This window comes from Gracilinanus agilis, chromosome 3 (genome assembly GCF_016433145.1).
Source record: "Gracilinanus agilis isolate LMUSP501 chromosome 3, AgileGrace, whole genome shotgun sequence".
In the NCBI taxonomy this organism is placed as follows: domain Eukaryota; kingdom Metazoa; phylum Chordata; class Mammalia; order Didelphimorphia; family Didelphidae; genus Gracilinanus; species Gracilinanus agilis.
In genome coordinates, this window is record NC_058132.1 from 381,149,592 (window position 1) to 381,175,087 (window position 25,496).

Below are 25,496 nucleotides of genomic sequence, written 5' to 3' on the forward strand. Positions count from 1 at the left end.
CCCCTCCCCTCCCCTCCCCTCCCTTCCCCTCCCCTCACCACACCACACCACACCACCTCACCACACCACACCTTACCTTACCTTACCACACCACACCACACCACACCACCTTACCTTACCACACCATACCACACCACACCACACCACCTTACCTTACATCACATCTTGGAGTCAATACAGTGTATTGACTCCAAGGCAGAAGAGTGCTAAGGGCTAGGCAATGGGGGTTAAGAGACTTGTCCAGGGTCACACAGCTGGGAAGTGTCTGAGGTCAGATTTGAACCTAGGACCTCCCAAATCTAGGCCTGACTCTCAATCCACTGAGCTACCCAGCTGCCCCCTCCTTCTTCTTTCTTAATAATGAATGCTGTGCTTGCTAGCTGCCTCATCACTGGTTTAGATACAGTAGAGAAAATGACAGAAATTCAGTGTGTTTTGTTAGTCTTTCTGTTAGATGATTTGGTGGTGAAATTAGGTGAAACTAATAATCTAAAATTTCTGAATTTTCTTTGGATTTTAACTCACTTATAATGTCTCTTCCATTTTCTTAAGTAATTGAGAATTCACCCCTTGGAGACATAGCTTATTATTCTGCCCAACTGATGTGACTTATAGCTGCTAGCAACAAATACCTCCTATGCCATTTAGGAAGAAAGTCCCTTCATTTGCCCTTCCTGTAGTGCCAAGAATCAAATTCTTTATCTGTAATCCTCTAAAATTCTCTAAAACTTTAGTGTTCAGTACTTGAGGTGCATGAATATAAATATATATATATATCTTTTAAATTCAAAGATAGTTTATTTTCCTAGTTACATTGTAATAATAATTTTCAACATACAGTTTCTAAAATTATAAGATCCAAACTATCTTCCTTCCTCCCTTCCCTTCCCACACTCAGGAATGGCAAGCAATTTGATCTAGGCTATACATGAATTGTCATGCAAACCTCACTTTTATATTGGTCATTGTTGCAAAAGCACCCTCATACAATACCAAAACCTGAAGTAAAAGTGCAGATTCACTGATATGAAAGTTACTCTGCTTTGATCTACATCCCTCCCACTCTGACAGTTCTTTTTCTGGAGGTGGATAGCATTCTCTGCCATGAGTCCTTCAGAATTGTCCCAGATCATTGCATTGCTGAGAGTAGCAAAATTGTTACAGTTGGTCATCTTATATAGTATTGCTGTTACTGTGTACAATGTTCTTGCAGTTCTGTTTATTTCACTTTGCATCAATTCTTGCAGATGTTTGAAGTTTTTTCTGAAATCATCTTGCTTATCATGCATCATAATTTGCTCAGCCATTTCCCAATTGATGAACATTCCCTCAATTTCCAATTCTTTTTCCATCGTATCAATATATTTAAAAATATTTGATAACAGCTCAATGTAATTCATTTCCTTTGAAATTCTAAATATTTTATGCAACATTATTCTGAGGAATCTGTATTAGATTAACAAAGGGATCAGTGACAAAGATTAAGATTATTTCTTTGTGTGTGTTCATGACATTCTCCATTTTGTGAATGGGAGAGTCTGTTATGATTCATAATGAATGAGTATTTCCTTGTGTTCTTCAAAATTTTACTGAGATGATACCTACTACATGAAACCTTGCTGCTCCCTCTACCTGTTAAGCCCCACCCCATTATCTTGTATTTATTTTGTATGTATTTTTGTGTATTCTGATTTACATACATGTATTACCTGATTGACTGTAAACTCCTCAACGGCAGAGATTGTTTCATTTTTGTCCTCGTATTGGTATTGTGCTTATACCTGGCACCTAGTATGTACTTAGTTAATGTTTTTTGATTTATTGGATTTTTTTTACCTCAGGAATTTGAGCACCAGGAATGGTAGGCAAATGTGAGGATGTAAGATTAGATCATTTCAAAGTTCCTTTTAGAGTCTAAATCAGTGGTTCCCAAACTTTTTTGGCTTACTGCTCCCTTTCCAGAAAAAATATTACTTAGCCCCCTGGAAATTAATTTTTTTTTAAATTTTAATAGCAATTAATAGGAAAGATAAATGCACCTGTGGCCATCACCGCTCCCCCCTGGATCACTGCAGCACCCACCAGGGGGCGGTAGCACCCACTTTGGGAATCACTGGATCCTGGATTGATGCAGTTGATAGAGCAGGCAAAGGTTTTTGCAGGGTTTTGGAATTATTCGCCAGGCTATTACATAAATAACTACATGGGAAAGGCTGAATGAATGAATTTAAAAACTTGAATCTTGCTGATTGAATTTTTTACATATATATTTTTTCTCCTTTTTTTTCTTTTGGGGGAGAACAGCGGATAGATCTAACTACTGGAGAAAAGAAGGGGAATCCAGTTACAATGAAAGATGTTTACCAAGAATTTGATGAAAAGACTGCAACAAAATATAAGATTATGAAGTTCAAGTCCAGGGTTTGTATTTGGTGACAAATTTTCTTCAGATGTAGTAGTAATTTATTCATTCATTCAGCAGATATTAATACGTACTCTCCTACTTAAAGGTCTTTTAAGTAGAAGAAAGTATATACATATACCATTTTGGAGACTGGCAAAAATATTGTTTTCCATCTCCTTGTCTTTAGTTGGAAAACAAAAGACATGCTAAACTCAACAAAGTAAACTAATTGCTTGTTTTCCCAATAACAAATCTTTTGCCTTCTTTCTGGAATAATCAAGTATTTGCTTTCCTTTTTTATAATCTCACATTGGTTGCCTCCTGAGCTGATGAATGTCAAGACTAAGGATAGGTGTAATACTTAAGAAGTAGTCACAAAGAAAGACTCCTCAAAGAATATCAAAATTTTTTGTTAGAATGGTATATATTTTCTTTAAGGAATTCACTCACTAGTTCTTGAATTGATACCCATAATTACCCCCTCTGGGATTATTGTCCAGTCATCACAGTGGCTGTTGATACTAATGTACATGATATGGTTAATACTGAGAGAGTAAGGATAAAGAACTTTCAACTAATTAAACATGGAAATTATGTGTGTGTGTGTGTGTCAGAATTTTGACCTTTTTATGGGAATAGGGTTTTAATTTCATTGCAGATAATTTAGTTCACTTAATATTTTGATACATTTTAATTTTTTTATGCCTGAAAAAGGCCCTGAATTTGAAGTTAGAGGACCTGGACTTGAATCTACTAGTGTGCCCTTGAGCAAGTCCCAAACTTCTCTGGACCATCGTTTACTCAGTTGTAAAATGAGACTGTCGAAGCAGAGTGGTATAGTGGATGGAGTGTTGACCTTGGACCTAGGGAGTCCTAGCTTCTCAGACACCTAAATGACCTTGAACAAATTTCTCTGTATTTCCGACAACTCCCTAAAGGATTTATCTATTAAGCATTGTTGGAAGCAAATTTCTCTCTCCATTATGTCGCTTTTTTAACGCCATCTCTCAGTGACCTGGAGGTCAAATCCCATTGAGTAAATTCAGGTAAAGATAAGCCCTCAGAGAGAGGAAGTTAAAGAAACAAGGAATCAAGGAGACAGAAAACTGATTTCACAGGCTAGGCAATGCCTGGGCAGCCCAGGCAAATTAAGAAACTATGGTTGGTTCCTGAGATGTGATGACGAGTGAGAGTTAGTGGTGGAGCCCATCTGGGTCTTCTGGCTGGAGTGTGGAGAACTAAAGGAACCTTTTTCAGAGTTTAGCCACAGGCCTTTCATGGTAGCCAATAGATTAGAAAGTTAAGTACCTCTCTCCCTCTCTCCTATCTTTCCCTCTCTTTACTACTTCTATTACTTTGATTTAATAAAGTTATTAAGCTACTATCATCCTCACAATTTTAATTATTACAGTTTGGCAATAATTATTACAGCACTTAGATTTTGCTTTTTTGTTGATGGAGTAAGTTTCTGAATCAGGATTGTCCAGGACTGATAACATCACAGACCACTTTGTTATTTGAGTAAAAACAGGGGTTTGGCCCATATACTATCTAAGGCTGCTTTTTCTCTTTTTTAAAAAACAAACCCATACCTTTTGTGTTATAGTCAGTACTGTTTATTGGTTACAAGGCAGAAGAGCAGTAAGGGTGAGGCAATTGTAGTTAAGTGACTTGCCCAGGGTCACATGCCAAAAAGTATCTGAGGCCATATTTGAACCCATGACCATCCATCTCTAGGCCTGGCTCTTAATCCACTGAACCATCTAGTTTCCCCCCTATGAGGCCACTTTTGGTTCTAAATCCTACAAACATTAAAAAATGTTTGTTAAATTTGTAGTGGTTACACACTTTCTAGCTTTGTGACCCTGGGAAAGTCACTTAACTCCAGTTACCTATACTGTACCATTGTTCTGCGTTAGAATCAATTACAATTCTAAGAAATGAGGTAAGAATTTTAAAAAATTTGTGGTGGCAGTGACAAACCTATTTAACATTTTATTGTTCACTGAAAATCCATTCCATGTTTTTGTAATAGTTGAAGTAGGAAAGAATGGTTCTTGCTTTTTTGACTTAGACTCTTCTATATTGTTAACTGAATATATTAGTCTATTTAGGAAAATAGTTTACAGAATATAAAATAGATACAGAAACCCCTTTATTGTTTGGTTATTGTTTCAGAAAGTTGAAAAGAACTATGCTTTTGAGATCCCGGATGTTCCAGAAAAATCTGAATACTTGGAAGTTAGGTACTCGGTAAGTAAGGAAAGAGATTTTCTTAGAATAGAAATTTTTTTTTCTCCTTTCCTGTCTTTGAACTGAAGGTCAGAGTTCACTGAAGTAAACTTCCTTGTAATGAATGATAAAAATACAGAAAATTAATTTAATTACAGAGATAGTAGTCTAAAAGAACTTTTTTTTTGACTTCCAAAGCTACATCTTCATATTGATGATAAAATTGTTAGGGAAAAACGCCTCAAACCATATGTATCAATAAATATGAGTATAATATATTAAGTAGATTTTGGGGTCTTTTTACAGTTGTGTAATTTTATTAATCTGTTTTAAGTGTCCATTGAGAGTAGTAGTAGTAAATGTGAAAGGTGAACTATAGCACTGTCACCTTGATGCAGCTATCACTGCTTCATTGAGTAGCAATGTCATGTCTATGGGATATTCATTAACTGTGTCTTCACACCACTCTGTTGCTTTTGATCTTGTGATTTTGAACTGTGAAAACTGATGAAAATGTTTCTGATAATACTAAGGGAAGGGCTTATAATTGCAAGTGTATTGAATAGGACTTAACATTTGCATTGCCTTATTGTAGCTGTTTTTATCCTGATGAAGTAGAATTTGGCTATCTCTAAGTAATGAGGCCTTTTTAAGTCAGGTCAAAATTCACCTCTTTGAAAGATCTTTTAGGCTGTTCTTATGTTTCCTAAGAACCACCTTAAAGATCACTGTTTTGTCTCTGAAAAAAACAAATGAAATGCTTGTTTAAGTTGTGACCATTTGCATTTTAAGTTACTCAAAACATTTCATGTCCTACACAAAGTGACTTCTGTTTATTACATATGAATATTATAGAATCTGTGTAATTTTGTTACTTTTTGTTTTGATAATTTTTTAAAAGGCTGAACTACCACAACTACCTCAGGATTTGAAAGGAGAGACATTTTCTCATGTATTTGGGACCAATACATCTAGTTTGGAACTCTTCTTAATGAACAGGAAGATCAAAGGCCCTTGCTGGTTGGAAATAAAAAATCCACGTAAGGAATAATTTTCATGCAGAATTCAGAGTAGATTTTTAAAAAAAGAATACTTATGGAAATCTACTCACTTCAGGTTTTCTGAAATTTTTTTGATGAAGCAGGTTTTGTTTAAGGCATGCTGACAAACAATTGGTACCTGTAATTTATCTAACTTTAAGAGTGAAATAAGTATAGAAATTGTTTCTCTTAAGATTCTTCTGAAGTACTTTGTCCAGTTCATTGCACTTGTGTGTCATAGCTAGATAGCTTTTGGTAGTGCTATAAAATTATTATTTCTTCTTTTATATGAAGGTGTCAGCAGACATAATCCAATGACTGTATCATATTTCAATATTTTAAAATATGTAAATCTCTTATTTCATATGTTATGTTCTAGGCTTCTCTTAAATACTTGATTAAATTTCTTTGATGACTAGCTAATCAAAGGTACCAAAGTAAAGAAGTCCATAGCAAAATGGATCAGTAGGCCTGAAGGGAACTTTAAAGGTTGAGTCTGGTTTATTTTTCACCTTCAGCCAGGATTTATGTACATTTAAACTATCTCTGACAGTTAAGAATCTTTGGCGCTATCTCATTTACTTATTGGTTGTTCTATTATTTCAGCTTTGCAAGATTAACTTAGTATGTGTATCACAAGGAATTTTCACAAATAACATCCTTTTGAAATGACAAGGTTATAAAATTTTTAAATTGTTATTAGGCAAACATACCTGAAATTTGCAGTTGAAGGAATTGGAAACCTCAAACACATTTCCTCATTTGATATTTTTCTTCATTAGGAATTTAGATAATAATTATTGAATACTCAATGATATTTCAGCTTTGTTGGGAGTGGTACAGTAAAATCATTGGATGATGATGACATTTAGTGTTCTGTGGATGGTTGGTCAATCAGCAGTTAGTGAATAAACATATTGTGAGCATCTGCTATGTGCTTGGCATGGTGCTACAAGCTAGTTGGCAAATTATAAATAATAGTTGATCTTTAAAACAACTGGGTGCCAGAAGACATATGACTGTTTCAAGTGTCGATAACTGTAAATGAGGCTTTATTCTTTCGGAAAGTTATGCATATTAGGAGATAGGTTTGAAAAGTAATTTACCACTGATCCATTCTGATGAGGAGAGTTCTTCTGTAAATAGCTATTGGTTTTTTTTAATCCATTCTTTCTTAGAGCTCTTGAATCAACCAATCAGTTGGTGTAAAGTGGAGGCCATGGCTTTAAAACCCGACTTGGTGAATGTTGTTAAAGATATTGCTCCCCCGCCCCTTGTGATCATGTCGTTCAGCTTGAAGACGATGCAGAATGCAAAGACTCATCAGAATGAGGTGAATAAATAGCATGGATCACATTTTATACTTTATTATAGAGGTGATAGTTACCTATGATTGTGGAAATTTTCAGCAAGTGAAAATGGTTTCCTTTTGGGAAGGAAATGGAGTTCCAGGTTAGTGTTTCTGAACTCGTATCTGGAACATAAAATAACTTTGGCAGGTGTGGAAATTAAAAAAAAAAAAAAAAGATAGCTTTTGGAAATAAATTCCTAATGCTTTGAGATGTAGCATTTAAAAATATATACTAATGAATTGGTTTGCTCTTAGGTAGCTATTAACATGGTTAGTCTGAGTACAGAGAATAGCCAACTAGGTATTAGAATAAAGCATACATAGGAAAAGGTAACAATTAGCAGTTCAGGTACACTACAGTGTGATTGTTTTTTAAATAGTTTTCCTGGTTGTGATTTTCTGTTACAGGTTATTGCTTTGGCAGCTTTGATCCATCACAGTTTTCCTTTGGATAAAGCAGCACCCCAGCCTCCTTTTCAGTCACACTTCTGTGGTAGGTATTTATTTGACTGATTTGTTAAGATTTGATTTCAATTTCCCTTTATTTTTACCCTCGGACTATAGCAACAGGAATCTAGATTAAAAAAAATCTATTCTGCTACAATTGCTGAGCTTTGTGAAAGAAGTTCACTCAGTGTTGAAAACTGGCATTTTTTTGGATGTAACATTTGTAGTCTGAGATTCCTTTTTTTATGAAGAGCCAAGTCCTAATGAACTACCTCACTAGATTATGGGTCCCTTGCAGACAGGGATTACTATATCATCTTTGTATTCTTAATGTGCAAAGGCATAAAGGAGGTTTCCATAAATATTTACCAAATTGAATTGAACCACCACATTGGATCTGTTAGAAATTCCAAGGTTAGTTACACTCAAAAGGGCTTCAGAGGGTAAAGCCAGAAAGAGACATAGAAAGAAACAGGTGCTGAAGAGTATAAATGTTCATTCATGCTTTAGTTGGGGGAAGGGAATATAAACTTAAATTACAGCTTGATGTGGGATACATGAAATTGCTAATGTGTAAACATATTTCAGAAAGTGTAATGTACGTTAATCCCTAGGAGGATTCCAATCCAGTAATGCTCTTGCTTGAATTCAATTGCTCATTATGTATAGATTCTTCTGGTGCAATGGTGAGCACTAGAATGTTGGTCATCATTAGCTTGTACAAGTTCTTACCATCTTGGTTTCTTAGCCTAGAATGTGTGATTACATTGGGGCCATATATTTGATCTGGCCCCTTGGTTTGATATTAGAAGAGGGCCTAAAACCCCCATCAAAAGGGCAGAAAAAAGATGTGTGAGGGCCAGTAGTGATTACAAAGCTTTACTGGTTGGTATAGGATAATCATAATAGCAATAACAATAATAGCAACAGCAACAACTTATGTTTTTACATTTAAGTTTTGCAAAGCACTTTCCTCATTGAAATAAGGGTTACAGATGTTATTTTCCTCTTTTAGGAGGAAGCTGATATTTAGGGTTTAAGTAATTTGTCCAGTACCACACAGTTATTAAGTGTGAGCAGCCAGGCTTTGAACCCAGTATTCCTGGCTTTAAGACCAGCATTCAGTTTACTTCACTGTCTGAAAATATCAGAAGAACAATGATGGTAGCAGCACTCATGAAAATATGTTTGACTACTTTCTTGTCTCTCTGTTCTGGGAGAGGTAAATCAAATTAACCTCTTTAGGTTCTGGATGCTTCTCTTTTCTGTGTAAGGGACTACATACCTCTATTTTCTGTTGCCAGTTGAAGTCATGAGAGTATTGTATTTTGATTGAAGCTTTAATATTTCTTCTATTCCTCCCTAAATGACTGTAAAAAATTCTATAGGTTAGTTTTGATAATTGTGAGGACTCAGGGTCCCATGTTTGGCCTACTTTTAAGATCTCTATGCCTCACAGGATGGTTGTGAGGAAAAGTGTTTGTAAACATAACTATAATTTGTTATCATCCAAAAACCTTTTGCATTGGATCTGGTCACCATCTCATTTTCCAGATACCACCTTACTTTTCAGGAACCTTGATGGTTTAAATTAAAATACCTGATTTGATTAGTTTATGGTATAACTTTATGTACAACTATCCTTATTTTTTTTCTTGTTCCTTTATTGCAACTAAGATGGCTGTTTTTCTTTTTCTCTGGTTAGTTGTGTCCAAACCAAATGACTGTATCTTCCCATATGATTTTAAAGAAGTTATTAATAAAAAGGTAAAGAATTTATTTAGTATTTGAATTCTGCTGTTATGGAAATGGGGAAAAGGATTATTATATATGGGAGCAGTTGAAATAGGTTATATTTGGAACTATAAAATTGCTCTTTGCTATGTAACTTTGTGGCATTATGCAAATATGTGAGGAATCAATAATTTCATCAGTGTAGGGAACTCCTAATGCTTACATTTCCTTCACCAGATGTCTTCAACTTAGCTAAATGACTTGCCCAGAGTTAGACAGCTAGTTAATGTCAGAGGTGGGATTTGTGGGATTAAAAATGCATTAGAAACATAATATATAACAAAGCATATGGATTTCCAGGCTTGGGAAGAAACTATTTTGCACTGTATCAACAAAGTGACCTATACCCACCTTTAGATTTCTAATTTCACAATCAAAAACATATTTTGATTTCCTTTTCCATTGTTAATGTGGTTGGTGTCATTTCTGGCCCAAAGGAATTCAGGGTTGGAATATCAGGGGGATTGTAAAGGAATTTTAGTGGAAAGTCTGGGTGAGATAATATTGTCCAGTTTTCAGTAAACTCTACCCTAGCAGTTTAGACACCAAGTTTAAGCACAAGTTAGAGGTTTGTGTTTATTTTTTCACCTTTTACTGATATTTACTGAACATCCTATGAAGTCATATTATCTTGGAAAACTGGTGCTTATGGTATAAGCTAATTGAAGTGTTTCAGTTAACTGAGTTGTGTACCTCTGTTAATTGTAGGATCTTTATTAAAGGCAATTGCTTCTAAACATATCCATAGTTTTTGCTAATTAGAGTTCTTGTTAAATTTAGATTAATATTTTGAGACCTTGTGTCTGAGAATATTTTTCTTTATATTTAATACACTGTAAGTTATTTTCATGTATTGTTTATAAAATGGTGATTTGCATAACCTACTGTAGTGAAGCCTATTGAGTATTAGATGGAATCAGGATATCTTGGGATAAAATTCTCCCTTTGACACATTCATTTATTTTAAACCCTTACCTTCTGTCTTAGAGTCAACTTGATTCTAAGGCAGAAGGGCAGTAAGGGCTAGGCAATTGGGATTAAGTGACTTTCCCAGTGTCACAGCTAGGAAGCATCTAAGGCCAAATTTGAACGCAAGACCTCCTATCTCCAGATCTGACTATCCACTGAACCACTTAATTGCCCCTGTGACACTTATTAGCTGTCTTATCATGGATATCTTCCTTAATCTCTCAGACTCTTAGGTTTCCTTATCTGTCAAGTGAGGAAAACATCTTTAATACTTTTCTGCATAGAATTTTCCTGAAGCATTAAAGCCTGACAAAAGTCTATAAAGCTTTTTGTAGATCTTAAAGCACCACGAATGAATGCAACTACATTTTGGACTACTCTTTTTGAACTTCCTTTGAGGTTAATTCATAACCTCAGGGAGAAGGGATTATGTACACACACACACACACACACACACACACACACACACACATAAAATATATACATATATACTCACATATAATGAAATCTCAGTCACCACTTGTAATTCTACAGGGAAATGCCTGTGTGGATAGGTGGTTAAGGTTCTCCTCAGAAAAATCTTTATGTATGTAGAAGAATGTGTCCATGGGGATGCTTCCTGTACCTGAGTACTCATTGCTTACACTCTTTGTCTCGTCACAAGGTTATAAATAAATGGGTTACTGAGGGATTTTACACAAATAGGAAGAGTGTGCCTTCAAATAGAATAATTTGTTACAACCTGTTTTAGCACTAAGAAATCTGAAATTTGCTCAAACTGGATGCTCTTTCAAAGAAATAACAAAGTGACAGTTATCTGTTCTATCTCATAGAGTGTGAAGATTGAGATTGCTGCAACAGAGAGAACATTGCTGGGCTTTTTCTTGGCAAAAGTTCACAAAATTGACCCAGATGTCATTGTGGTGAGTATGTTTTGTTTGACTTTATCATAGAAAACTGATTGTTTTTAGGTTTTTGTGCAGACTTTAGTTCTTTTAACTTGTATGAATTTGTTAGTTACTTCTGATTGAATGGTACAGTCCTGGAATAAAATAAAAACTCTCTTGGCCTTTATGAATTGCTGTTCCAACCGGGAAAATTCAACTTAAAACACATCTTTCTATAGTCAAAAACAAAAGTTTTTGATTCAGTCGATGTGATGGCATGCTAAATTAGGCGTATGTCACTGCAAATAATCTTGTGTAATTGTTGTCTGCCTCAGAAGTGTGATTTAACGCCTACAGTAGAAATCTGTGTTACATTTTCCTGCTTTATTATTTTCTAATCTTTTGGGTAAGCAGCATAAAAGTACAGTGAACAGAGTCAGCCTTGAAACCTGGAAGATCTGGACTCAAGTCTGTCTTTTGACTCTCTGATTTTCTGGACAGATCATTTACCTTCTCAGTGTTCTCTAGGCAGCTGTTTTTTTTTTTTTTTTAAACCCCTACTGCCTGTCTCTAGGCCTGGCTTTCAATCCACTGAGCCACCTAGCTGCTCTCCATTCTTTACACTATTCAAATCACGGGCATGGCCCCCATCCCTCTTTTTACTTAAACTTTTGTCATCCACTTTCTGTTAGATTCTCCTTTCTAGATTTCCTGGAAGCTTTTCTTAAATTGAACTTATCTTTTGTAGAACTCATTTTTCCTTCTTTCTATTCGGGTTACCACCATTCTCCCAGGTACCCACATTTATAATTCAGAGCAGTAATGGCGAATCTTTTAGAGATGGAGTGCCAGGCCCCACACCCCCTGACCACATTGTGTGTCCATACCCCTTCCCCTCCCCGCCCCCGAGTGCTGGGTGTACCCTACTTCCCCTTACTCCACCCATGGTAAGGGAGGAAGCACTCCCTTTGGATGGGCTGTTGGGCAGGGAGGTGGGGGGTCCTTGGCATGTGTGCCCACAGAGAGGTCTCTGTATGTATTCTGTCTCTGGCAGTGTGCTATAGGTTTGCCACCATGGATCTAGTCTTTCTCTCCTCCCATGTTCAGTGAGTTGGTGGATACTCTCTGTACCACAGCTCTCACATCCATTCCGTTCCTTTCCCTCAAACAAGCTGCCATTAGTTCTGACCCATGCCCCTTCCCTTTCATCTAGATCAGTGATGGGAACTATTCCCAGCGGGCCAGATCCAGGTCATAGTTTGCCCATCACTGCTTTAAGCAGATCCCTAATCACTACATTTGGATGTGGGGGCATAGTGATTAGGGAATTGCTTAAAGCAGTGATGGGCAAACTACAGCCTGGATTTGGCCTGCTGGGAATAGTTTGCCTATCACTGGTCTAGATGAATGTCTTAGTCTCCTAATTAGAAGACTATTAGCCTTCCTCTTCCCATTCTCTCCCCCTCTCCAGTCCATCTTCCACAGTGGCCAAAATCTTGCACAGGTATGAGCTTGTCATCACCTCACTTAAAAATCTTTAGTGGCAGTGCCCTTTTTGCCTATATAAACCCTTCCCAATCTGTTTGACATCTACCTTTCCAGCCTTATGGGTTCATAAGATCATAGGTTCAGTGCTGGAAAGAATCTTAGTGATCGTATTGTCCAATCTCATTTTGTAGATGAAGAATTGAGACCTACAGAATTGAAGTCCAAGGTCACATAGGCATTGGCAGTATCAGGATTTGAACTCAGATGTTTTGATTCCAAACTCAGTGCTCTTCCCATCGTCTCCCAAGGGTCTCTCATTAATAGCAGACATTTAAAAAGCTTTTCTTTCTCCTCTTGAGCTCTTCCTCCCAGCCAAGCCAGATTACTAGCCATTTTCAGATTTGGTACTCCATATCACCACTGTGCCATTCCCACACCTGGAACCCAATCTTCATTGCAGCCTCTCCAAACATTTGTCTTCTTCCAAGGTGCCATTTATGCCCTAGGAAGCCTTTCCTGATTCCCCAGTCAGTGGTGTTCTCTCATTTTCAGTTTTCCTCATACTTTGCTTTTCTGTGTTATATGTTCCCCTTCCCTCAAGCCCTCCCCCCCCAAGAATGTAAACTTCTGAGGCCAGAGAATATTTGTATTCTTATCACTTAATAAATATCTATTGTACTGAAATAGTTTTTCATCTGTATAAAAGGAAGAGAATACTTTTAAATGCCAGGAACTGGGCTAAGTGGTTTTACAAATATTGGCTCATTTGATCTTTGCAACAACCCTGTTAAAAGATAGGCCTTTTATTATCCCACTTTTACAGTTGAAGAAATGGAGGCAGAGGGTAAGTGACTTACTCAGGGTCATACAGCTTGTAAGTGTCAGTGACTGGATTTGAAATTAGGTCTTCTTGATTTCAGACTCAGTGCTCTGTCCACTGTGCCACTTGCTCAATCAATGATTGAGATAGGCTATAGCTTGGGAAAATTTTCTCCATTTCCTCCCCCCCTCTTTTCATGTTTGCAATTAGATATGTGATTTAATAGATCATTTGATAGTAATAATAGGTAGAGAATCTGACTAGGAATTTTTAACCATTGCCACGAATGAATCTGAGATACCTCCAAAATATTTTGGGACCCATCATGGAATTGTAGGAAAATCTTGTCTGTATCTCCCCACTCTAGCTTTAGCATCTCCTATAGCCCACATTTAGGAGTCTCTAATCTGCACTTTGATTGCAGCCTCTGCATCTTTGGATTATGATTGGCTCCCTAATGTCATAGAATAGCATCTTAAGCAGCAAACTAATAATAGCACCCAAGCAGCAAATTAACAATTCCTGACCTCCTTTGTGGGTGTGAGAGCCATTCTGGTGTGAAGGCTTGAGGCTAGAATCCTGAAATGGGTAAAGTGTAACCTGGGAATTGATCCAACAATGACCAGCAGAAATATAGTTGCTGTAATGATGTTATTATTTGTTTACTTATTTATTTAAAATAATCTCCCTACTTACCTGGTTCTTTTAGGCCTGCTTTAACTTTTTTCAAATACTAGGGTTACTGGTATCAGGGCTTTGATGGTGGAAGTTTACCTTTATGATTCTTAATACTTTAGTTCTCTACTTGATGTTCCCACCTCCCACTCCCCAAATAAATACAGGTTTGTTTCTTTTGTCTTCAGAAAATGTCATCTCTAAACTGTTTAAGTAGTGGTGTAAAATTGCTTTGTGACATTTTGATTAAGGGTCTAAATAAGCAACATTTGAACTCTTCTATAAGAAGATAGTAGATGTAGCTTTTCTGTGAAATCTTAACATTGAGTATTTTGCAACTGACTTAGTGTGTAAAGTGAAATTGTTTGAACACATCTTTTACTGATTAAATAAAAAAGCATATAGGCTATTCACATTTGCATCTGCCTCTCTGACTGTGAGGCATGAGACTGCAAATTAAAAGACATCATATGAACCTAACATCAATTAGGTTGAAATAAAGTTTATTCCAGCAATCTACTGAGCAGCCTCGTTAATGTCAAGGCTAATGAATGCTGCTGATGAATAAATTCCTGAAGAAGAAAGGACTTCCAATCGGAGGTAGGCTCATGATGCCATCAATTAGAGACCAAAAAAAGAAAGGGCAAAGAAATTCTGTGCATATGAAGATAAGTCCTTTAATTTGCATTTGTTATAACCTCCTCTGCTGTTTCTTTTTTCTGGTTAGGGTCATAATATTTATGGATTTGATCTGGAAGTGCTACTGCAGAGAATTAATGTGTGCAAAGTTCCTCATTGGTCTAAGATAGGTCGCCTAAAGAGATCCAACATGCCAAAGCTTGGGGTAATTAAAACAATTGCTTATTTCATTATTTGTTTAATTAGGATGATGAAATCTTAGTGTTTCTTGCAGTAGACAGTGTAACTGAATGTAACTGAAATTCCTGTGTATAGATAATGCTATGAATGCACTTTAGTTTTTCTAATAAAATATCTTTGTCCCTTACTTTAGAGGATAAGCTTTTTGAGAGCTTGGAACCTATCTTAAATTCCTTTATGTATCTCTTCCTAGCATTTAGTACTATTTTTAGCAGCTAGTAAATGCTTAACAAATGTTTGCATAGTGAATGATGATTAAAAACTACCAGCATTTTCTCAGTAAAAGCCACACATCTTTAGTTTACATAAGTTAGTAGTTGAAATACAGCAGCAGTAGCAATCCCAAATACACAGAGTGTATCTCTGTGTGGCATTACAGTTCAATGATGACTAGAAGTAGGAAGATATGTGGGTGTTGTCCCCAAAGTTGTGGGTTTGTAAATCAACATGAGGTACTTTCATGGTGACATGTTGACACAGACATTTTTGGTCTTATTCCATTATGTGGATTTCTTCATGCCCACTGTTACTACTACTTACTGCTACCGCCACTCTAGCAGTCATGGACATAGATAAATATATATCTGAAAAGCTTTTGTAGAATGAAATTACGTATGTATGGCTCTTTTTGGGGACTAATCAGAATTTATTTTTGGATATATAACAACTAATTTATGTCAGTAATGCTAAAACATATATTTTGGCCTAAATGTTTCTCAACTTTTATTTTTCTTTTGTTATTTTCCCTTAAAGTTCATAGGCTCTCTCTTGTGTCTGTCTCTCTCTCATTTTATTTTCTTTCAATAATTCTTACCTTCTGTCTTAGAATCAATACTAAGTATTGATTCCAAAAGCAGTAGAGCTGAGCAATTGGGATCAAGTGACTTGCCTGGGGTTACTCAGCTAGGAAGTGTCTTAAGGACAGATTTGAACCCAGGACCTCCTATCTCCATTCCTGGTGGAGTGAGCCACTTAGCTGTTCCCCTTCTTCCTTCTTTATGCACACATAGTATTTTCTGTCTCTCTGGACATGGAACTGGGAGAGACCTTGGTTTGAATCTTATTCCTGATATTTACTAGCTATGTAACCTTGAGCAAATCAAGGTTCTCTGGGCCTTAATTTCTTTGTCTGTGAATTAAGATAACCTGTAGTATCTGCCTTAGAAAGTTATCATGAATACATGTAAAACCCAGTGGAATTGTTCATCAGCTACGGGGATGGTGGGGGTGGTGTGAGAGGGGGTTGGAGGGGAGGGGAAAGAACATGAGTCATGTAACCATGGAAAAATACTCTAAATTAATTAAATAAGATTTTTCAGTAAAAAAAGAAAGTTATCATGAAAATCAGTTCATACAAGGTGAAAAAAGTATTTTGTAAACCTTAAAGTATCATACAAATTTTAGGAATTATTATTAATGCTACATACAACATGGCTTAGAAAGTATCCTTAGAATCCTGGGGTCAGAGATTTATTTAGAACTGGAAAGAACCTTGAAGGTAATCTAATCTAACCCTTCTCCTTTTACTGATAAGACTTAGAGGCCCATAGAAGTTAAAAACTTGCCAGTCATACGGATAATAAGAGATGGAGTTGGGACTCCAACTGAGGCCCTCTGTTGACAAGTGAAGCATTCTTTCTGTTTCACTATAATGCCCTTCTCATCGCTTAGTGTACCCTGATGAGATTCTGGTAGAAACTTGTAAAACTAAAATTTTTCTTTTTGGTCAAAGAAATGAGGCAGGAGTTTTTCGGTATGTATTTAGGAGGAGGGTAAATATATTATTTTAATTCTGTGTCTGCAGGGAACATCCTCTTTGTATGTTTTAGTCTGTCACTCGCTAATGTTTTACTAATTTTTAAAACCCTTTTATAGACCTTAATTGGTCTATATAAAATAAATCTTACAATCCAGTCCTAAAATTTTATTAGTACTTAATATTCAAATGTAATTTTCCAGATTTCTGTTAGTGTTGTTTTGAATAATCTACCTTAAGCATCCATAGGATATTTAATAATGGTATTCTTTTAGATGTTTTATGGAGGTACTATTATCATGAACACTTTGTCCTCATTGACCTTCTTATTATTGCCTCCTCAAAATAAGTTAAAAGAAATGCTTTCATTGTCTGCTTTGAGTGAGACTTGATTTTTTTTCCTTTGTATAGGGCCGGGGTGGCTTTGCAGAAAGGAATGCAGCCTGTGGCCGTATGATCTGTGATGTGGAAATTTCAGCAAAAGAGTTGATTCGTTGTAAGAGTTACCATTTATCTGAACTAGTCCATCAGATCCTAAGAACAGAAAGGGAAACAATTCCATCAGAAAATATACGAAATATGTACAGGTATATCCTAAAACATCTCCAACTTTGGCCTGCTTTAATACCATAGGCACCATTTTTAAAAAATAGACTTTTGTACTGTTTAAAGTAGAACATAATAGACTGGGATGTAGGGTTAGAGAGATATAGAAGGTTACTTCTACAGCATCATTGTAGTGTTTCTAACCAGCAGTTTTGAATTATATATGACTTAGGCCATTGTAATGATTGGAGAATGTATCTCCCTCCCTCCTTTCCATCTTCTCTCTTCCATCTCCCCAAGCCCTTTTATGAGAAGGTTCTCATCATTCCCTTATTTCTTTTTTTTACATTTTACAGTGATTAGGTGATCATTTATGTCTTCTCGGTAGTGTAGATTAAATCTACTTTATTCTTCTTTCTTTTGTATAATAGAGGCTGATTGTAAGTTTCCTCTGCAAAATAATAGCGTGTACCACTGGAAGTATAAAAGAGGAGAATCTTCTTTGAAATGATCAGTGACAATTACCCAGGGTTCATGCTACTTTCAAGGAGATCCTGAGAAGACCCTGAGGGGCAGATTTTCTCGCTGACCCTCTCAGAGATCTTTTTAGTGTACAGCAGTAATGATTTACTAAATATTGTCCCTGATGGCTAGAAAAGTTTTTGACTTTCCCCATCAGTCTAATGGATTTCTAACAGCAACCTATTCTTTGAGAGAATGTGATTTATTTACCTACTTTTTTAAGATAGAGAATAAAGAGTGTATTGTCTTTATGTTTGCAAAATTTTGTTTTTCATCCCTGGATTACTTGTTTTGCTGAAATTAGTATAAATATTGAGGAAATACAAAAATGAAGCATCATTTAGTCTCTACTCTTTCTGTTACTGACTTCATGTTATTTCAGGCAGTTTTCATACTAATAACCCAAACGTAAATTCATTTTGCATACAAAATTCCTCCAGATACTGCCTTGACTTTGTTCACACTTTTTTTATGTTGACAAAATTGACAGTAGATAATAGTTGTGGAAAGTAACTGCTCTGAAGCTGAGGTGCTCCCAACCTTGAAGTTTATTGTATCCCATTTACTTGAATATTTTCTTGCCTCACTGTGTGGTGTTTCTGTATTTTAATAACTTCTGTCTCATTCTTTCCTATGCAGTGACTCTCCTCATTTAATGTACCTATTAGAAAACACCTGGAAGGATGCCATGTTCATTCTTCAAATCATGTGTGAGCTCAATGTTCTCCCATTGGCCCTGCAAATCACAAACATTGCTGGAAATGTTATGGTAAATCCATTTAGCAGATGAGGTTGGGGAGAGAAGGCACGAGGAAGAGGAGGGAGGATTGTTTTCAGTCAGTTTTTGACTTTAGTAGATATATGGTAGCATATCTAAATCTAACTTTTGAAAATAAGTAATTGAAAGTGTGCTTCCTTTTTTTGTGTAAAAGGAATGTAGTGGTGTTGTTAGAGGGGAAGAAAAATGCCAAGTGTAATATGTTGAAATTTGGATCAACCTCACAAGGTTCCTCCCTCAAACATCTAAAGCTGTCTGTTCTGTTCATTAGTCAAGGTGGGAGAGGAGAGAGAGTAGACAATTAGTGTATTATTTGAGTGTTTCACTTCCTTTTCAGACAAAATAATTGAAAAAAATTATGAAGGATTTTATATATTTGATATCAGCATTTGTTTTTAAGATTATTGAATGAAGCAGAGCATTTTGAAATTTTCTTCTCCCAAATCAGTTGCTTTTGTTTGGTGGAGAATAGAATGAATGATTTTGTTAAAACTTTTCTTTTTTGTAGTCAAGGACAATGATGGGTGGTAGATCTGAGCGTAATGAGTTCTTGCTACTTCATGCATTTTATGAGAACAACTATATTGTGCCTGACAAGCAGAATTTCAGGAAGCCTCAACAAAGACTGGTGGGTCAAAGATGTGTTATATTTTGCCTTTTTCTTGACTACATTTGTTACTATTCAGATTTTAGGCAGTTCTTTTTCTTTTTTTTTTTTTTGGTATAACATCTATTTTTGAAATAATTACATAATTAAGTCCTCATTTATAGTAGAAGCCTTATATGTAACAGGACTGTCCCAGTTGTTTCTGCTCATTTTTCTTTTCCTTTTCTTTATGCAAATAAAAAAATTCGTGGATGTTGAAAAGTACAGAGGAAAGGTATTTATTGATGAGATAGTGTAACATAGTGGAAATAATCCTGGAATAGGAGTAAGGAGACCTGGACTTAAATCATGGCCTTGTTGGCCAGTTGCTATGGGATTTTTGCAAGTTACCTGATCTCTGGCCTCCTCATCTATAAAATGAAAGGAATTGGACTAGATGATACCCAAGATTTTATAACTTAATGAAAATTAAACATCAAAGTTTTTGAGTAAATATTGAAGACTTAGTAAATGAGGGGTTATATTTTTAAATAGAGATTTTTTTCCTCAGCTTCTTAAGTATAGAGTTTTCACTTTGTGCTCCATCGTTAGATATTAATATGATTGGGATAAAATATTATGTTAGTTCTTTTGAAATGGTCTCTATTATTGTTTTTAGTTTGTTTAGGAAGTATTCCACTATTAATATATATTCTGGCCAAAACAGTGTAATTTTAGAATGCAGTAAAGATATATGCTTTATAATCTTATCTCGCAATTGACGTAGGAGAAATTAATTCAAACTCATTAATGCATAGAATTTCACAAGTATAAAGGGATTGTAGATGCCATTCAGTTCAGGTTCTTCTATTTATAGATAAAGGAAACTACGTGATGTGACTTTTTCAAAGAAGAGTAGTGGCCACATAAGCCAATTTATGATTCTTTTGTAAACAAATGTTTTGGGCCTCTCTGAACCCCTTCCTGCCTCTAAGATGTTGAGTCTTGTTTTTGCAGAAGCAGGTTGTGTTGACTACTGATGAACTTATGTCTTCTCAGTCATTCATTTAGCTATCACTGGAGTTATTATTACCTTTATACTGATAAGGAAAAATGAGACTCAGGAAGGGGATTTTGCTCAGGATCAGAGAAAATACCACATTGTGAATTGGTAATCTAGATCTTCTGACTCCTGTTAAAGAGCTTTTTCCACTACACATGATGCTGACTCTTCATATAAGTTGTGTTTGATAATACATAAATTTTGTATATAAATAGTCATGTAGAGTTGAAGAAGGGTAACGATAGAAATAGTGACAGAATGAAATATTTTTTAAATGATTGTCGAATGGTTCTTTGTAAAGATTTTGTTTGTCAAAATTGCATGGTGAGACTGAGGAAGAGATAATTACCAATTTTATTGTTCTGTAATTAATTCTTTATGTTACTTAGATTTTTGTTTTTTTGTTGTTATTGAATGATAGGGAGATGAAGATGAAGATATTGATGGAGATGCAAATAAATCCAAAAAAGGACGAAAGAAAGCAGCATATGCAGGTGGCTTGGTATTGGATCCCAAAGTCGGTAAGTTTAGAAACTGAATGCAGTTTTTTGAGGACATGGAGGCTGACTACACCAAAACATTTTTGACTTTTGAAAAATAGTCTTTTTTTCCCCTCTCAGGAAATCCTTAAACCTGTTCAGAGGGATTTTTTGGGAAAGGATAGTACTTTGGAAACTAAGATGTAGTTCCATTCTTTTAGATTGTTACAAAAGGGTAGTAAAAGAGCAATATTGAGTATTTTACAATTCTAGAAGGAAAATTGCCTTTTTTTTAAAAAAAAGACTCACTATTACTTATAAGAAGAAGAAAGATTTCTTTGTTAGGCATATTTATACAATTGCAAGAATGCTGGATTTGGAAGCGAGAATCCATTCAAGGTATAGCTCTGCTATTCACTATCAGGCCTTGGACAAGTCACTTAATCTCTTGGGGCCTTAATTTTCTCAGCTGAAAAATGAGAAGCTTGGTTCCTTCAAGTTCAAAATCTGTTTGTATGATTTCGAGTGAACTGAGTTATGTCTTGAATCTCTCTTGGATTATAGAGTAGACTTAATGGATCTAACTTAATCCATTTGATGATCTGCAAATAGTATTTCTTTCCACTCACCTGCCACTTTAAAAGGACCGTAGAGTTAGTATGATATTTATTAGATACTTAAAACTCTGCAAAGAGAGATTTTTTTTTAACAAACTGATTTCATTATTCATTTTAAATATTTTTCTTATCAGTGGACATTGGTTTTATTTCAGTTTCTCCTTCATGTGGAGATAACTGATCCTAAGTGTCCTATATAAACAGAAGCTATCTGTTCACTCTTGGAAAGTAAACAAGAGTTGGATCGTTCCACTTCTGACAAATCTCATTGAAGGTCTCCTGAATAACCTTTAGCAAAGATTATTTACAGGTAACTGTGATGCTCACTGTATTCTCCGAAGATACATTTGTGGAAAAGAAATGTCGATTGAAACTTATATCATTGAATTTTTAACAAGTTATCCCTTGGAGAAGAGTAAATAATATTTTTAATTTTTTTGAAAAGCCAGAAATATTTTAAGATTATATCTAAGTGGATTGGTGTTGAAAAATGTTAAAGGTACCATTGGAACTTCCAGGGAGAGGCATAATCTCCCTCTTCCACCTCTGCTTTGCTGGTTCTTAATCATATTTATTGTTTCTGATGTGATGTTGACAGTGGTCATTTATTTCTTTAGCAACTGAATGAAATTTTTATATACTCTTCTTTCTTCCCATCCCACTTAGGTTTTTATGATAAATTTATTTTGCTCCTGGACTTCAACAGTCTATACCCATCCATCATCCAGGAGTTTAACATTTGTTTCACTACTGTGCAAAGAGTTGCCTCAGAGGACCAAAAAATTACAGAGGTTTGTGTTGGTACTAAATTGTTGCAATTGACTTTATGTGATTAGTTTTTTTTTTTTAAATTTTAAACCCTTAACTTCTGTGTATTGATTTATAGGTGGAAGATTGGTAAGGGTAGGCAAGGGGGGGATCAAGTGACTTGCCCAGGGTCACACAGCTGGGAAGTGTCTGAGGCCGGATTTGAACCTAGGACCTCCTGTCTCTAGGCCTGGCTCTCCAGCTGCTACCTGTGATTAGTTTTTTTTTTTTTTATGGGACGTTGTACAATACATTCCCATTCAGAGTACTCATTAGGAAATGTGGATTATTCTGGTTATTTAGAAAATGTGGTTCACTAGTTAACCTATATACCAACTATTGGTATATAAATAACTTGATTTAGGTATATTAAGTAAATTGAGTGTATACCAAATATTGGAATATAGGTAACCTTGAGTTAGGTATATTGAATAAATTGAGTATTGGTTTCAGGATTCACATACAGTTCAGAACTGATAATAAAAAAAGCATCATCTTGCTTTGATAATTAAAATTGACCCTTAGAATATTTCTTTAATGTCATCTGTATGAATATCATAGAAAGATCCAGGCCTTCTGATGTGCAATCACTGAATAGCCTTTCCTTCAGTGCTTCAGTTTCATGTATTATTTATTTCCTCCATCCATCTCAGAGATGATGTATAAAGCTTTTTGCCCAAGTTTATTCCTTTCTCTGTCTTTGACTTCATATCTTCCCAGCGAAGTTTGAGTACTTTGCTCTTACATGTATCTTTATTTCTCCCTCTCTATTGCCGCCTTTGCTTTTTGCAAATGTGTTTAGGATTTCCTTTACTTAAAAAAAAAAAAAGACATCCCTAGACTCTCCTTTTATATAAAGTTATTACTATATCTTTTTTTTATGTCAAAACTTCTTTTAAAAATAGCCCATATCCAATACCTCTCCTACTTTCCAGCCAGATTTGTTACTTAACCCCTTGTGGTTTGGTTATCATTCACACAAACTATACACACTGTTGTCTCAGTTCCCCACTGACCTCCCTATCAACAATTTCAAAAGTCTTTTCTCATTTCTTATGCCCATTGAACTCTTGGTAAACTCTAACATTATTGACGACAGTCTTCTTCTGGATAATCTTTTCCTTGGCTTCCTAGATAATTCTCTCTAAACATTCCTTTTCTTTTTTTTATTGTTTGCTGGTTTCTCTTTGCTATACTGTTATTCATCCTTCTCTCTTCCTCATTAGGAATTTAGGAATTATCTTTAAGAGAATTCCATCTGAGTGTCTAAGCATTTCAGACTTGACATGTTCGAAATTGCTCTTTTTTCTCCAAAAATTATTCCTTTTGAAAATTCCCATTGGTCAGTGGCAGTACCATTCTTCTAGTTGCCAGTGTTGGAAAAGTGGTGTTACCTTGAACTTTTCTTCTTGCTCAAATCTCACATTCAATAAATAGTAAAATCTTGTTGATTCTACCTCAGCAACATCTTCTCTTCAGTCTATCTTCACCTCTCCATTATCAGTGTTAGACCATTTTATACAAGGGTCTTATACCTACCTAGACTATTCCATTTGCCTTTTGCTTCCACTCTGTGAGCCAAGTCTTTGCAGTGCTCCCTAATTGTGCTTATGTCATCTTCGTTGTGTATAGATCTGAACATGCTACTTCTCTCCCCCAAACCCTTTTAAGCATCACTGTTACCTCCCTCCCTTTTAAAATAGATTTTTGTTTTTTATTTTTACATTGATAATATTTCCTTCTGTATCCCTTCCTTTCTTAGAGATCCATCATTTATAACAAAGAATTAAAACAAAAAACAAAAGAGGAAAAACATTAGCAAAATCAACCAGCATGTGAAAATATCTAACAATATGTGTACTCTTCCAGACTCATTGACTAACCAGCTCTGCAAAGGAGTGAGAGGAAGTACCTTCTCACATCTTTGGGGCCAAGATTGTTCCTTGTAATTTTGCCATATTCATTTTAGTTTTATGATGGCTGTTCTTTCCATTCACATGCCATGCAAAATTACACAATAAAAGCCACAAGGCTTATAGAAAAAATTGTGTTAGGGACATAGCATTCAAAAACTTAATCAGTGACACCCCAGAAAAGATAGGAACCTAATAAAAATGGTAGCACAGTTTTATACACTTTAAGTAGTCAAAAGATACATTAATATTAGAATAAATAGTGACTGTCTGTGGTTCAGGCTGATAAAGCTAATGGCCAAGGACAAGAAGTCAACCTGGGGTGCTGCATCCTTTAGAATGCTGGAATTAGGGCAGGTGAAATTGCTCACAAGCTGACAAAATTCCTGTTATGAGCTAATTGTTCCCTTATATCACTTGTACTGAAACATTCACATTTTCCAACAAACTTAGTAGAAATGACTATTGTTTTCTTGTGTTTGTATCAGTTTATTGAAGTCTTCCCCTGTTTTTTTGCATTATCATTTCTGAAAGCATAGTAATATTCCATTACATTTATGTACCACAGTTTTAGTTATTCCTCAGCGAGTAGCCATTTTGTTTCCATATCTTTAAGACCACAAAAATTGCTGCTATAAATATTTTGGTATATATATATAGTAAGGGAGAAAAAGGTTTTTTTGGGGTTCAATATATTTAAGATTGGCCGCCAGAAGATTGAACAATTATCAATCCTCAAGAATAATCTCAAGTCAAAATTGACTTTTATGGAAGTTTATTTACAATTGAGAAGAGAGAGAGGAAATAAGGAAATAAGAATCTAACACAGGTAAATTACTATGATCCTCTAATTATTCCAGGTAGATCTAATTAACCCTCAGCTGAGAGTCAGAGGGCCAGAGGCCTGGAGGTGAATGAAGCAAAGCTTCATTCACAGAGTCTATTAAAGGGAAGTTCCTTAAGAGAAGTTCAGGAAGATTCAGTTTTTAAGCTCACCACATGGACTTCTAAGGAAGATATTAAAGGTAGTCTCACCAAGGTTTCAGTGTTCCAGCTAGCACTCCTCCACGAACCAGGAAAGCTCCTTCACCAGCAGCCCTCTTCACCTGAAGACTGTTCCCAGCTGATTGAGGAGCTCTTTTTAAAGGGGTCACTCATGTGTCACTTCCTGTGCCTCCTCCTAGTTTGCATGTCCAATCACAATAGACGCTTCTCATAGGACTGCCAAAGGGGCAGTCAGTTGATTCTGATTTGTCACCCACTCTAGCACACGTGGGTTATGTGGGTTATGGGCCTCCCAGAATTGGCGGTGCTCTCACCTTTAGTTATTAAATCTAAAGATGGGCAGTGTAAACTTAATCTAATTATCACAAACTATGTATGTATGTGTGTGTGTGTGTGTGTATATACATATATATATATATACATATATATATATATATA

The 25,496-nt window shown here is 35.7% G+C and overlaps 1 protein-coding gene and 1 non-coding gene across 2 annotated transcripts in view; both read left to right on the top strand.

The window, feature by feature from the left end:
- The window catches only part of POLA1 (DNA polymerase alpha 1, catalytic subunit), a 358,044-nt gene that overhangs the window by 23,856 nt on the left and 308,692 nt on the right, over nucleotides 1-25,496 (top strand). The window contains exons 12-24 of the mRNA XM_044670152.1: nucleotides 2,305-2,421; nucleotides 4,583-4,657; nucleotides 5,538-5,676; nucleotides 6,855-7,009; nucleotides 7,436-7,520; nucleotides 9,180-9,241; nucleotides 11,071-11,160; nucleotides 14,835-14,951; nucleotides 17,154-17,329; nucleotides 18,450-18,579; nucleotides 19,097-19,216; nucleotides 20,659-20,758; nucleotides 22,000-22,124. Of these exons, the coding sequence (XP_044526087.1) occupies nucleotides 2,305-2,421; nucleotides 4,583-4,657; nucleotides 5,538-5,676; nucleotides 6,855-7,009; nucleotides 7,436-7,520; nucleotides 9,180-9,241; nucleotides 11,071-11,160; nucleotides 14,835-14,951; nucleotides 17,154-17,329; nucleotides 18,450-18,579; nucleotides 19,097-19,216; nucleotides 20,659-20,758; nucleotides 22,000-22,124 (1,491 nt within the window). The remainder of the gene's footprint in view (nucleotides 1-2,304; nucleotides 2,422-4,582; nucleotides 4,658-5,537; nucleotides 5,677-6,854; nucleotides 7,010-7,435; nucleotides 7,521-9,179; nucleotides 9,242-11,070; nucleotides 11,161-14,834; nucleotides 14,952-17,153; nucleotides 17,330-18,449; nucleotides 18,580-19,096; nucleotides 19,217-20,658; nucleotides 20,759-21,999; nucleotides 22,125-25,496) is intronic.
- LOC123243484 lies at nucleotides 21,468-21,597 on the top strand. Its single transcript, XR_006506006.1, has one exon.